Below are 13601 nucleotides of genomic sequence, written 5' to 3' on the forward strand. Positions count from 1 at the left end.
CTTTGAGGCAACTTACTACTGCGTAACTTGGTGTTATTTCTAGAACACCAAAGATACAACAGGCATTTTTTTTAGACCATAACATCCCTGCTCTGCAGAGCTTGAAGTCTTTGCTAATAAGCAAAACACAGTGGGGAAAGAATGAAACTCAAATAGCAATGAGCCATCTTCAGCATGTATTATATCAGTTAGTGGATGGGTAGGAGATAAGAACAGTTGGGGAAAAGTCAGCTGCCGAATTTTACACTGCAGGAAGTGTGGAAAAAAATTGTAATTGCAGTTAGCCCTAATTTAACTGAAGCCAAACATCATCGCTTCTCTATCAGGACTGGAGAGAAAAATGTTTATCGCTGTATAGAAAAAGACATTACTAACAGTTTGGTATGATATCCTAACTTAGAGAAAAATCAACACAGTTGTTTTAAAGTTGATAGTTTTTATTTACAGTTTTGTTGGCAAAGGGCGGTGGGAAAGTTTAAAACATTTTAAACAGAGGGCACCGTATTGTATGATGTATCAGTTCACAATCTTCAGTATCCAGCTGATCAAACAAAGCTAATTACCACTTGAAGCATAATCTGCATCAGCTCCATTAGAGAATACTGCCTAAAAACACTTCTAGGCAGTTTCTAAATCAACACAATCACTAATAAAAATGCAGTTCTGGTGAAGAATGTATACTTTGATTTTTATACTGTACCTGGTATCAAATTGCCCACTTATACTTGCACACTGGCAAAGCAGTTACACTTCCTACTTTTAGTTGAAAGTTATAATCTCATTTTCTGCAGTCAGCTGCCAGGTAATTCTGAACTACTCTGAATATTTTACTGTGAGCATAGTCAAGACTTGAGTAGATGAGATTGAAGGAAATAGTCCTGGCATATGTCATGCCCATCAGAATCAGCTGGATAACCATAAACATCCTGTTTAAGAATTCTATTCAAAAATGAGAAAAAATGTAGTCAGTTTTCACTTTGTCACATTGATTAAATTCCTCACTTGAGCTTTTTAATTCATTCTTCTAAATCAAGAGTGTTTAGTTCTTCTTCTAGTTCATCCAAGTCCTCTCCAGTAAAAAGATTTTCATCAACTGGAACTGCATCAATTACTCCATTTTCCAACTCCCCATCTCCATCATTATCTTCCTCTAAATCATTTTGCTCACTGCTGTTTATATCACCACCAGAAGCTTCACTTAATTTATTATCTGAAAATAAAAATAATGCTTACACATTTCAGTGTCACAAGTTTCTTAATCACTAATTCACAATACTACTAAACAGGCTTTAAAGTTTTTAAACTATAAAGAAGTTGTTTTACTTGAAATTTATGTAGACTTAAATCGGTTAAATTGCATGTACCTGATTAATACGCAGGTTTTAATAACTGATGATCTAAACACGTTGAAAAAAATAACTACAACTCCTCAAACTCCTGTTTACATAACTGGGTCAAAGTTAATGAGCTGCTCCTATTCAGTGTCTGCACTTAAAAGACACAGGGTCTTAAACATCAGGGTACACATTCCACAAACGCACCAAGATCAAGACTTTGCTCTAAGAAGTTACGAGCTAACTTAAGCTAGCTAGAAAATACAAAGAAAATCTTGGATTTTTGTTGATTATTTATTCAGTCACTTACTAGATCTGGGGAAAACAAAAAGATAAACTGCTAAAAAATATCCTAAGGATTTACCTGATGTGGCCATAAGCACTACCTTTTATTTAAATTTGAGAAAATAAGAAGCGCATAGCATTTGCTAGAAGCTTTTTCTTTAGTAACTACATGTATCATTGATAGTAATTTTACTCCCCCACCCTTTTTAAACAAAAACTTCTTTTCAGCAGATCAATAATTAATTTCCATCTACCTTTTGGGAGCTGTTAACAATTCAATGCCATATTAGTGACGCCTAAATAGCAAACTTACCATCCTTTTCTATTGAGCTGTATGTGCTGAATCGCTCAGGACTAGCCACAGTAATGCCAGTCTCATCTACAGCCTTTGGGACATACAGGTTCAAATCAACATCATTTATGCACACAGGGTCTTCCATCTGAAAAACAAACCAAGATGCTCTGCATAAGTTACTTTTTTTGTGGTTTCTTTTTTTTGACAGAAGTTCTCATTTCTGCAGGATTCCTACAGATTTTTTTAAGCTTCCTTTTCACACCAAAACTCTGACAAGATATACTCTGTAGCAGTGTTAAATTAAGAACCAAGCTTATTAATTGCACTATAAAGAGCTCTCAAACTATACGTTTCCAAACTTGAATGCAACTTGAAATACTATTCGAGTCAACCCTGCTCTTTACCTCATCATCTTCTCCTGTTCCTTGAATATAACGAGTGTCATCTGCTTCTTCATCATCTGCATCAACCAACTCTGGCCGGAACTCAAATACTTCACGTCCACTAATCTAGTGACATAAAAAGAAATCTTAATTTATCACTCAATAGAATTTACACTGCTGTAAAAAAACAAAAATAAAAAACCCAAACCCAAAGCAATTCCATGCCAGCTACCTTGTTACAAAAACTTATTTACTTTCTTACATTAACAATTGGAGTTTAGAACATACCACCAATGCTTTGCCAGCTTTAAAATCTGCTTTTCTCCTCTCCATATCTTGCTCAGCTTTATCAATTTTTTCTTGTCTTTTTCTTCTCTTCCATGCAATAAAACACTCTAGAGTAATTTTGGTAACATTTGGTCCTAACGCAGCGCGCTGTCAAGTAAAGAGACTTATTAATGCTATAAATTGTTTCTAAAGGCTATAACAAATCAGAGATTTAAATACTCTTTTCTAGAAACTAATTGAAAACACTTCTTTCTAATTCCTTCTTCATTCTCACCACTGTTAAATGTGTGCCATCAACTTAAACTTTGACTTGATTTTCCCGTTAATAAAGTAAGCCAACACGACAGTTGACACAAGAAGCATAGGAGCAAAGAAACCAAGGAGAATAGCTCAGGTTCTCCTCAAATTGACACCACCAGGCAATGGAGACAGACATAAGCAGAGCAGCAAGACAATGCCTTCAGAAGGTCCTGCTCTCGGAGCTGCTTCCTCATTACACGGTTATGCAAGAACTAAGGAGGCAGCAAGCTGGGGATGAGAAAGGCCCACAGAAGCAGTTGTAATAGATAAAGGAGAAGTAGCACTAAGAAACAGAAGCCTCCTAAAAAAAGATTGCACTATAATAGCTTGTAAACAAAATCATGAATCAAATCTATGCACCCTTCACCCTAGCTCATACAGCTCTAAAAACATTTTAAACTTTTTAATAATTAATTAGGAAGTTATTTACAACTGTCTCTTCAGAGAAAGAAAAACAAATACCACCACCAAAAGGTACCTGTCTGACTTTACCTCTTTTTCTATTAGATCTTCTAAAGAAATTTCATCTTGCTTTTCCTCCTTCTTTTTGTCTTTTTTTAATACAAAACCTGGAGGGAGAGCATGGCGATACATGCAGTTGTCTCCTCCACCTGGACAGACCCAAAACCATCCATATTTGTTGTTTTCAATAGCATCAAGGAAATATTTGCAGACCTGTATAAAACAATGGTTGTTAGCACTGCATTCTCTTTTCATCCCCAGCAATTTACACTACTTGTATAGCTACTATATGTCAGAAGTACAATAATTCAAAGCCAGCTGTGCTCAAAACTGAAGAAACACATGAAATGCACTGCTACTAAAAACACAGAAATAACAAGTGCAACTAGTTATCTAAAACTCATATAGTCAACAACTTTCCCCCCTTACCATAATCCCAATTTAAAAAGGCAGGATGACTCAGAAGACTGGCAACTGCGTACTACTGTAAACCCAGTTGCACATGTAAAAGCATGCTGACAGTCTTGCTCTTCCTGCTCACCAACATCAAGAGTAGGTTGAATCAAAATAAATAGAACATGCCTCAGATGTTAAACCTTCCAGCTCATGACCCTGAGGTAAAGATGCCATTCTGGAACTTTTAACAAGCAATTCATGGTTCACACTCACCCATATAAAAGTTTAACTTTGGCAAATTTAAGCAATATCAAGAGAATATTTAATTATTTGATATTGACATCAAGGTGAAATAGTTCTCAAGAATGAAAGAGAGATTGAGATGATATACCATTTAGTGCACAAACTGAAGAGTATTCTTGACATTCAAAGTCAGGAACTACAAATGACATTCAATTAGTAAATTTTAGCTTATGTATCGCGCAAGACATAAATAAGCCAATATATATGGCAGTCACTGGAATGAGATGACAGACCTAACCAATCACAACACTTGAATCTTCTAAGCAAGTAGGATGCATTAGATATATTACCAGTTCCTTTAGCATTTCCATTTTGAAAGCACTTTATCTACTATCCATCTATATTTTACTTGAGAAAAAACCTTATGCTGACTCAAAGAGCTTTGAAGTGGTTTTGATTTTTTAAATACATTATTAGAAATACTATCAGCCCAACTATGTACTCAGAATGTTTTTATAATTTTCATTCAAAATCTTTAGTTATCAACAACCATATTTAATACCAGTTTGCAGTTAATTTTCTCTACTACAGCTCAATTAAAAAAAAAAAAAAAAGAGACATACTATTTGAGTTTTGGGTTTTTTCTTTTCCGCCTCACCATGCTTCTTGTTCACCACTTCTTCCAGCTTCTTCTCATCCCAGTTATCCATTGTATCTAGAAGAAGACAAAAGATGGTTTCACAAAAATTCCAAATACTAGACAATGCTGTCAAGTTGCTTTTCTCTCTAATAACAGTTTTAATAAGCAATTCTTATGTTTTAGTTATAGAATGGAAAACAAATTCAGGCTTTTATATCAGTATTTTCAAACTATCCTATGCCGCTCACAAGACAATTTTCTCAAAAGCCTTAGAAATTTATATTTTGACATGCATAAAGTGTGTTTCAGTTAAAGACTAAAAAAACCTGTCATTCTATCTGTAAACTACTGAACATGGACACAGTGAAAAGAGAAAGTGAAGATGACTGAATAAAAGACAAGGTTGGAGGCTCACGTCCAGAAATACAGATGATACAACTTGAGGATCAGAAGAGATAATACCAAATTTTCTGTGTTAAAGTTAAAAGGTGTCATCAAAAGAGGCAAGATCACCAGTGGTAATAGGAGTAGTGCATCTATAGGATCCTCTCCTATTCATTTAGCACAACACAGGCTGAAATTCAAATAAAGACCAAGGCATGATGAATTGTGGAAAAACAAAAGAAAGAAGTTATTTTGACTATAAAATCTCCACCCCCTAAGTAAAAGTAAAATCCAGAGTACTTTGCCAACAAATGATTTGGAGAAAGGAGATAAATTCACAGAAGAAACTGCCAAGTACACTGAATTCTAGAACTGCGCACATTTGGGCAACCACTAGTACTAGTTCTGCAAGGCAACTACGGTTGCTCATGACACTTCCTCCTTTTGCACTTCTGTTTTATAGAATGTAGAAGAAACTCGCCACTATAAGAAAGACCATATACTGTACAAATTGCTGCTTGTATGACATAATGTCATACAGCAGAATTAAAAAACCCACCATCCAGTATCATTGGGACACAGCAGAATTAAAAAACCCACCATCCAGTATCATTGGGACATCCTTTTTCTAAAAAGTTCAAATAATACTTGTGAGTACACTTTTTAAAGGAAATTTCACTGTTGTTCATAATTATGAACACAGGAGTATGGATTGCCTTGATGACTGACCAAGCTCTTCAGGATCCTAACCACAACATAAGACTACTCTTAATCTTAAAAATCCAGTTTCAGAATCAGAATAGCGTAGTAGTCATTTTCTAGTGTGTAATACCTTTTTCAAGGTCTTCATCTCTTGCATCAATGTAGACACTTCGTTTTTCGCACTTCCTTTCCAAAGACAAATCATGAGAAAACTTGCACTTGTCTCCTTTAGTGCATTGTCCTTGCTTGAAGAAAGCACAAACTACAGATTTGGGGTCAGCACCTGAGTGAACAAAGTTTTGTTTAAGAAGAGTATTAAAATATAAAACCACAAAACTGGAGCAAAACTTGTATATTAAAAGTTTTGAGAACAATGTCTCCTTTAACATCAGTCTTCTGAAATTACTTAAAGAGCTACTTTATTTGCAGAAAGCTGACTACTGCAGATCATAAACAGAAAATTGGCCTTTGCTGCTGCTAAGTGACACAATAAAGCAAAACTGATATTTGTTCAAAAACATACAGGGAAATCACACTTGTTTACTCAAAAGTTATTGCACATAATTTCATTAGTTCCAGAAGAGTAATAAAGCAAAAGAGTTGATAACACTTAGTTAATTCCTAAAAATACCATTATTTTTTTCCCCTCCCACATGGCAGCCAACTGCCAAGTTTCCTAGAAGCATCAAACACTCTTTAAACTTACATTTCATCACAAAACTAGTTTGTTCAATAACCGAGTTCAAATAAGACCCCACTTCTGAAACCAAGTCCCACTGTTAACGGTGAGGTGGGACAGAAGTAACTGAAAAATTTTTACCATTCTGATTTGAATACAAGTTTTCTGTAAAGGTGACAGCTATCATATTATATTCCTTATAATACCTGGATGTTCATGTTTCCCTAGGGAGACATGCTGCTTTAAATAAATACCATCACATACAAAAAAATAATTATGCCACTGATCCAGAAGCATCTAATTAATGAACCTGAATGCAGCAAAGTATCTCTAGTAGCCCTGTCAATATCAATGCAGCTTCTGATATTTTAATGACCTAGTCAACTCAGATGACTTCCTAAAAAAAGGTCAAATCATTACTGACAAAATACTTGGTACACTAGATGGAGAAGGAAACAGACATATCTACTTTATTAAGAAATGAACTGGTATTTTTAAAGGGTTATTTTACCCGAAGTAGATATATGAATAAAAGAACATAAGTGAAGAGAATTCAATTACTCATACCTTTGCTAATTTTCTGTGCAGCAACCACAGGCTTGAAGAGCTCATTTAATTCTTGTAATTCTTTTTTCTTATCTTCTTTTTTTAATTTCTTCTCACTTTCTGTTTGAGCAGCCTATAATGACCCCAAATTTGAAGTTATTCATATATAATCAGAATGACATTACTCACTTGACATGAACTGTAAATTAAAATAGTAAATCATTTTAAATTAGTTTATATGGGGAAGAGGTAAAGAATCTGTGACTTCTGAATTTCTCCAAATTCCTGCCCTTGTGTGAGTGGCCAGTGCCATCTAGTGGTACTGACCTTTCAAACAAAAGAGATTTCAAAATCAGTTGGTCAGAGATGCAAGATGCTGGCAGGTACCACTAAATGACACAGTCACCTCTATTCCACCTCTACAGGCTAGGAAATCAAGTGAAAGATATTGAGACTAAGGAGAGGAAAAGTTAGTTGCTCTTTTGTGATACATTAGCAGTGCAACTATTCAATGCAATTTCTTCCAGATCTGCGCAAAAAGCTTCTCTATCTTCAGTTCCCTACACGCTGCTTTGTTCTGTCTCTTCATGTGTACCAGTAGTGCTTCCAGGAAATCTGCCTGTAGAAGTTAGGAACTGCTTTTAGAACACTTTTCTGTTTGCATTTATATCAATTCATTGATAACCAGTGGTTTATAAGACAAGAACATTCATTTTATAGATACTAGGGACCAAGGTCTGAAAAACAAGCTCACCAAGGAAAATAAAAGTTTGTATACAAAAAAATCCCAACCTGAGACTCTACCTTACCCTTTTCGGATAAGCCCAAAAAGGCCTGCATCTATATCAAAGTGGTAGAGAGGGATGAAGATAGATGAAAGAGGACATAGGAGAAACATTATTAGATTATTTGATTCTTATCCTTAAGGAAGTTAGTGAGACTAACAACACTTTACAAATATGTGGGGTACTTCATTGGTAAAAGACAGTGTAATATTTTAAAAAAAAAAAAAAAGCTTTGTTCTTATTTGTCAAGCAAATGCCAAATCCTTTTAAAATGGAATAGATTAATTTGGTACACATACAGAACACTCAGTTTTCATATTGTAAGTCCATAAATCCTATTTTATATAGCATGCAGGCCCACATATGTCAACTACAACAGTAGTACTTTATGAACACTTTTGTTTCACCCTAGGGTTCTAAAAGCATGAAGATCAATCTTGCCTTTTTTTTTTTTTCCTCCTTTTTAACAAAAAAACCCTTGACAGCATTTCCATTTGTATCTCAGGACACAACACTAATTGCTTTAAAGTGTTCTTTCTTTCTCAGGAAGAACTCTAACTGAAAACCATTTTACAGGTTAAGAAAGGTATAATCAGGTCCAAAAATTAGCTTCTGACATACATCAGTCAATAGCCAGGAGCATTTGAGAAACAAATTATTTTAGGTTGGCCAATTTACGTACTGATATGCCATTAAATGCTACAGATTCAGGGATTTCATACAGAAATTTCAGAAGAACTGTTTGAGTAATACCAACATGTATGAAGTGACATCAAGCAGTCCTTTCCACTACAAGAAATTGTTATATCTAATGACCTGAATACCAACTTTACCTTTAAAGTTGTACTTGGCATTGGTTAGTTCATCCTTATGTTATGCATAGAATTTAACATAAATTATGACATCATGAATTTAGCTGATGTAAATGTAATATTCTACAGGCTTATTCATAGAACAGGAAGCTGCATAAATACTTAGCAACTAGCTTCCCTAGCACCATATGAATAAGAGGCCTGACTCACTTCAATTATAAGAATATTTTCATGAAATTTGTGCTTTCTGCCTAAGTGTAATCGAAACATTGTATCTCAGCCACCTTACGTTTTACTTTATCATACAAAAGAGCAGAGTAGTAGACAGTGGCTCAAAATGTCAGTTTCTTTGACCAGTTCACCAAATAGATGCAAACTTCCGTGCATACAATACAGAAATATTATAATAAATATTTCCTTAAGTAGAACAAGCAGCACATATGGGCTTATACATTTTTTTCCATCTTCCCCCAATTCCAATATTAGCAAAAACTACTCTTATTTTTAATGGTTCACTGTTTCTTAGAAGAGGTGGGAATTAAAGAGAAAAGGAGAATGTAACCACACTTTGCTGATAGCCAGGTTCTACAATTTACTTTTAGGTATACCTTAAATTCAATTATGTTACTATTAGAATACTGTGTAAAGAAACACACACCCTCATTAGTTGAGTTTGAGGGGTTTTTTGGGTACATAATTCTGAGCTAGACAAGGTTTCCAAGAAGACTATCTAGATAAATCTGTGCTAGTCACAATACATAAGGCAAGTAACATCTCAACTTTTTTCTACTTCAGTATTACATGGCAATCTCTATATATAGTGAAAGATGATTTCACTATACAGTGGGAAAACATGACAGATTAAATGCTTACCTGACGTGGATTTTGCTGACCAAATTTAACCTGGTGAGTCACAGCCTTGATAAATTTCTGTTGTTTTGCACCTTTTTTATTCTTCAAGCCAAATGTTTTGTCCTAAATCAAGAGATAAATACAGCAAAAAACTGAAAACTGCCCAACAGTTGGAACAAGTTTGTTACTGGGGGAAAAATAAAAAAAAAAAGCCAATAAAACCCAGATTTGCCATTCCTCTCAGGTTTTCAGTTAAACACAGACTATTTCCTCCAGCAACGCAAGCAATCCAAGAAACAGGATGAACAACATTTAGACCCCTCACATCACCTTTAAAATATGATTTTCAAAAGAACCTACTAAATGCTACTTTTGTGCGAGCTATTGCTTTTATTACCAGACCTACTTGCGTCAAAGTATTAGTGTGAGCATATACACACCATGTTTTCAGGCCTCTCACAACAAAAGGATAAGATGTTTCTGGTGACTACCCAAATAATGTCTGAGGAAAATATGAAGACTTAATAGCCTTACACACTGCTTTTTTTCCTATCTACCTGAAATCACTTATTACTTTTATCTTTAAGTATTCATATACAAGTGTTATACATTTATGTCATGCAGATGACTATTGCCACATGTAACATATTGCTTTTTATTTTCAAGTATATTATTTTTTATTTTCAAGTACTTTAAGCTTTTCATTTTCTAACTGTACTAATTTGAAGTCTTTCCCCATGTCAAGTCCAGACAGGTGTTTGTACTTCAAAAATTCCACTGCAAGTAGTTTCTGTTCACTGCCTGAACCAATTCTTACTCTACTTCTCCAGTTTTATTGTTAGAAGCAGCTTTCTATACCAAACCTATTAAAAAATTCATTAAATAAAAGAAGATAGTTCATTTTCACATAAATACCTGAAGCAGAAATTATTTTTTGTAACTGAAATACCTACATTAAAAACCTATCCATACCTTTGATTTGATACCATTTTTTTCCTTCCAGGAACAAGTAACATATGTTCATCCAGTGATAATACCTCAGTTCAAACAGACTTTTGGAAACCCTAACAATCCAAAAGTATATTATAAATGAATTTTAGAATACACTGTTCCAAATTTCCAGTCACCCTGCTTTCATTTATAATGTATCCCCTATCAACAACAGCTAGTCCTCTGTTAGGTTATGCTAATTTGAAAAGTCTGCAATTTGTAAAAATAACTAGCTGGGAAAGAAAATAGCTTATTCACACACTTGATTTCTGTGGCAAATGCCACATGGAATACATAATCTTTGTGTGTTTCAATTATGTAATAAATTATTGGTAATAATCAATGCAAGTTTTTCCCCTTTCAGACACTTTTTTTTTGTAATAAAAAGCAGAATTTTGCTATGTAGCTAGACTCAGCAAAAGCATCAGAAACTGTTGCCAACAGATAGAGCGAGAACAACCAGTCTAACCTAATACTTCCAAAAACCAGAAACAATATTCTGCAGTGCTAGACTTAAAAGAACATTTGCGTTACGTGGATATTCTGCTGGAAACAGCTGAGCAGCTACTAACTTTCTTGCCAATAGATGCAGGCAAACATTTAATTTTCTATAACTGCTCTCTCTTTGTACCCTCAACATAGCTTTTGTTGTACAGCAGGATTTGCATGACTATCCTAATAACTAACACACACACACACACCCTCCTCTATCACTATTTTTTAAAATCTGGTTTTACCATGGAATTGAATATAAGAAGTTTAAACAGAGTATGACGTATTATTGATAGGTCTTCAATTATTTTGCATTCAACTTCTAAGAAAGATTTACTAAACTGTTATTCCAGGAAATGCCCCCTTGGCCACACAGGCCAAATAGTACCAAAAAACCCCAAAACAACCCACCACACGAGTGAGAAATGCAAACCTACATCCCTCTGAGAGTCGGACTCAGAAAATATTGGAACACACAGATGGAGAAGGGAAACGGTTAAACAGGGGAAAAGAAAAAAAAAAAAAAGCACGCCTGTTAGATCACCTCCAGTCCAAAGACAGCTCTGGCCAGAAAACGCCCAGGCTGAAAACCCAAACCCCAGCGGCGCAAGAAGCGGCCACCAGCACAAGTAAAGGGCGACGGTCAGTGATTTGACAGATCTGGGCAGCGAAGGGAACCGGCATCCCCCGGAACGGCGCTTCTGGGCTGGGCTGCGGGCCCGACCAGGTGTGCGTGCGCATAAGGCTCCGCGCACACCCAAGTTCTTGGCTTTCAGACCATTTCCTTGGCCGCCTCAGCCGAAGAGGCGGCCTGCGGGCCCGGCTGCCCGCGGGCCATGACGGCGAGCTTTCGGGGAGGCCGGCTGCTGCCGGCAGCAGGCTCCGTGTCCTCGCAGCCGTGGAGGCGGCAGAGGGGGGCGCAGGGAGAGAGCTGCCCGCCTCCGAAAGGAAACGGCAGGAAGCGGCAGGCCCCAGCAGCGGCAAGGACAGGGCCGCGGCGGGACAGCGGCCCGCCCGCTCGGCGTCGGCCACGGCCCCCTGGGCCCGGTGCGGCCCTGCTCGCCTCACCTCGATAATCTTTTCCTTCTTCTTCTGATCCGCCTTCTTGCTGCCCCCCGCCGGCTGCTGCTGCTTCTTGGGGGGCATGGCGGGGAGGGCGGAGCGGCCTCGGCTCTCGCTCGGGGGCTCTTAGGGCCGCGGGGAGGGCCGGGACAGCAGCGCCGCCGCCGCCGGGGAGGCGCAACGGATCCCGCTCGCAACGCCGGCGGCCGCGGGGCACGCTGGGAAGGCAGCGCGGGGCGCGCCGCGCGCTGGAGCCTGGGCAGCGCGCGAGGACCTAGCTATATCCCGGCAGGCAGCGCGTGGCAGGGCGACTGCCGGGCGCTCCTCCTGACGTCACGGAGGGGCGGGACCACGTCACCCGGGGTGCTCACGCGGAGGCGGGACGGCTCTGCGGAGTCTCTGTGTCTCCCTGCTGAGGCGTACACCAGCGTTGGGGGGGTCCCCCCGCGCCTTCTGCGGGGGTCGCTCCTCACCGACCGGAGAAGTGTTCGAGCGAGGGAACATGGCACCCCCAAGGCCCTTCCCCGGGCGAATCGCTGTCCAGCACCGGGAGAGCCGCCTCTTGGTGGTCAGGCAGCGGTTCCCCGGTGGAAACGGTGGCCGGTTCCCCTCATCCGCCATGGCTGGAGATGCGCTTACCACCACCGCCACCTTCAGAGACGGTGACCTGCAGCGAGCGGGGTGCTGAACTTGCTGCCGCCAAGAGCCTGGACCGACCTAAACACCTGCCGTCCTTCCAGGCAGCCTACCCTTACCCCTGCCAGCTCCAAGGCTTCAAGGAAGCAATCCAGAAAGCAGCAAGAAGTTTAGTTCCTGCCTAGTTCAATTACAGATGCAGAATGGCAATTAAGTACACGTTTGTGTTACCTGCAGGGGTGGAAGGGAAAACTCAGGACAAGGGTCAGCCTTACTGAGTCAGACACCCTTATCAGTGCCACCGCACAGCCCTCATAAGGCTGAAGGGGAAGCCTAGCTGGAAAAGCAGCAGGTGGTGAACGCAGATTTGTGAACAGCGGGATCTAGGACAGCAGCGAGCACGCACCGTACAGCTGCTTGTTTTCACAGAGCACCTGCATGCTGAATTGCTGTTGGCTTATACAGAAGGTGTATTTTATGGAGGGAGTGGGGACGAGTGAGGTGATGGTGCATTTGTGCATGTATGGAGTTGTATTTTTTGCTGCAATCTCTGCCAGAGGAGGGAAAGCAACTGCTGTATGAGGATACAGAACAATGGCTGCTTATTATCAGCAATGATTTCCTTAGGATCAGCTGCAAAACAGCATGCTAGAGAACCTACAAGTGAGGTAATCAAATCTCAGGGAGAAAAACACTCTCTCCCAGGCTACTTCAACAGTCAATAATAAATATATCTGATGTCAGCCACTTGCACAGCCATCTTTTTTCCCTCTGACTTCCACCTGACAATCTTTCTCTAAAGACTACGTCCTAAAAGCAACTGCAGTGCTGAACTCCGATTCTATGTTGGGTGCACTGACCCACGCTCACTAGGGATTAGTAGGAGAGAATTTGGTACTGCAAAGAGCTCTAGTGTTTGCACATTAGTTACCTTCTACCCAGGAGAACTTGCTGAATAAACCATCCCTTGTAAATAAGCAGGCTTTCTGGGTGCAGAAAGTATGCTCCACTTTATGAGCCAGGTTTGAGTGTGTG

General features: G+C 38.9%; 1 protein-coding gene across 1 annotated transcript; it reads right to left on the minus strand.

The window, feature by feature from the left end:
• Positions 1-419: 419 nt before the first annotated feature.
• Positions 420-12207, minus strand: ZC3H15 (zinc finger CCCH-type containing 15). The gene is made up of 10 exons (XM_054830933.1): positions 11937-12207; positions 9408-9509; positions 6959-7070; positions 5843-5995; positions 4610-4701; positions 3378-3560; positions 2586-2732; positions 2319-2423; positions 1933-2059; positions 420-1210 (listed from the first exon to the last, which is right to left on the minus strand). Exons 1-10 carry the CDS (start codon positions 12012-12014, stop codon positions 1017-1019), a joined length of 1293 nt encoding a protein of 430 aa, XP_054686908.1. The 5' UTR covers positions 12015-12207; the 3' UTR covers positions 420-1016.
• Between the last annotated feature and the right edge of the window lie 1394 nt (positions 12208-13601).

Source organism: Grus americana, chromosome 6 (assembly GCF_028858705.1).
Source record: "Grus americana isolate bGruAme1 chromosome 6, bGruAme1.mat, whole genome shotgun sequence".
In the NCBI taxonomy this organism is placed as follows: domain Eukaryota; kingdom Metazoa; phylum Chordata; class Aves; order Gruiformes; family Gruidae; genus Grus; species Grus americana.

Excerpts from the sequence above, each read along its gene's own strand:
- ZC3H15 (XM_054830933.1), bottom strand. The coding sequence starts at position 12,014 with ATGCCCCCCAAGAAGCAGCAGCAGCCGGCGGGGGGCAGCAAGAAGGCG. Across the intron at positions 9,510-11,936 it reads AGAAGGAAAAGATTATCGAG|GACAAAACATTTGGCTTGAA; the intron begins GTGAGGCGAGCA and ends CTCTTGATTTAG. Across the intron at positions 2,424-2,585 it reads AAGCTGGCAAAGCATTGGTG|ATTAGTGGACGTGAAGTATT; the intron begins GTATGTTCTAAA and ends TTATGTCACTAG.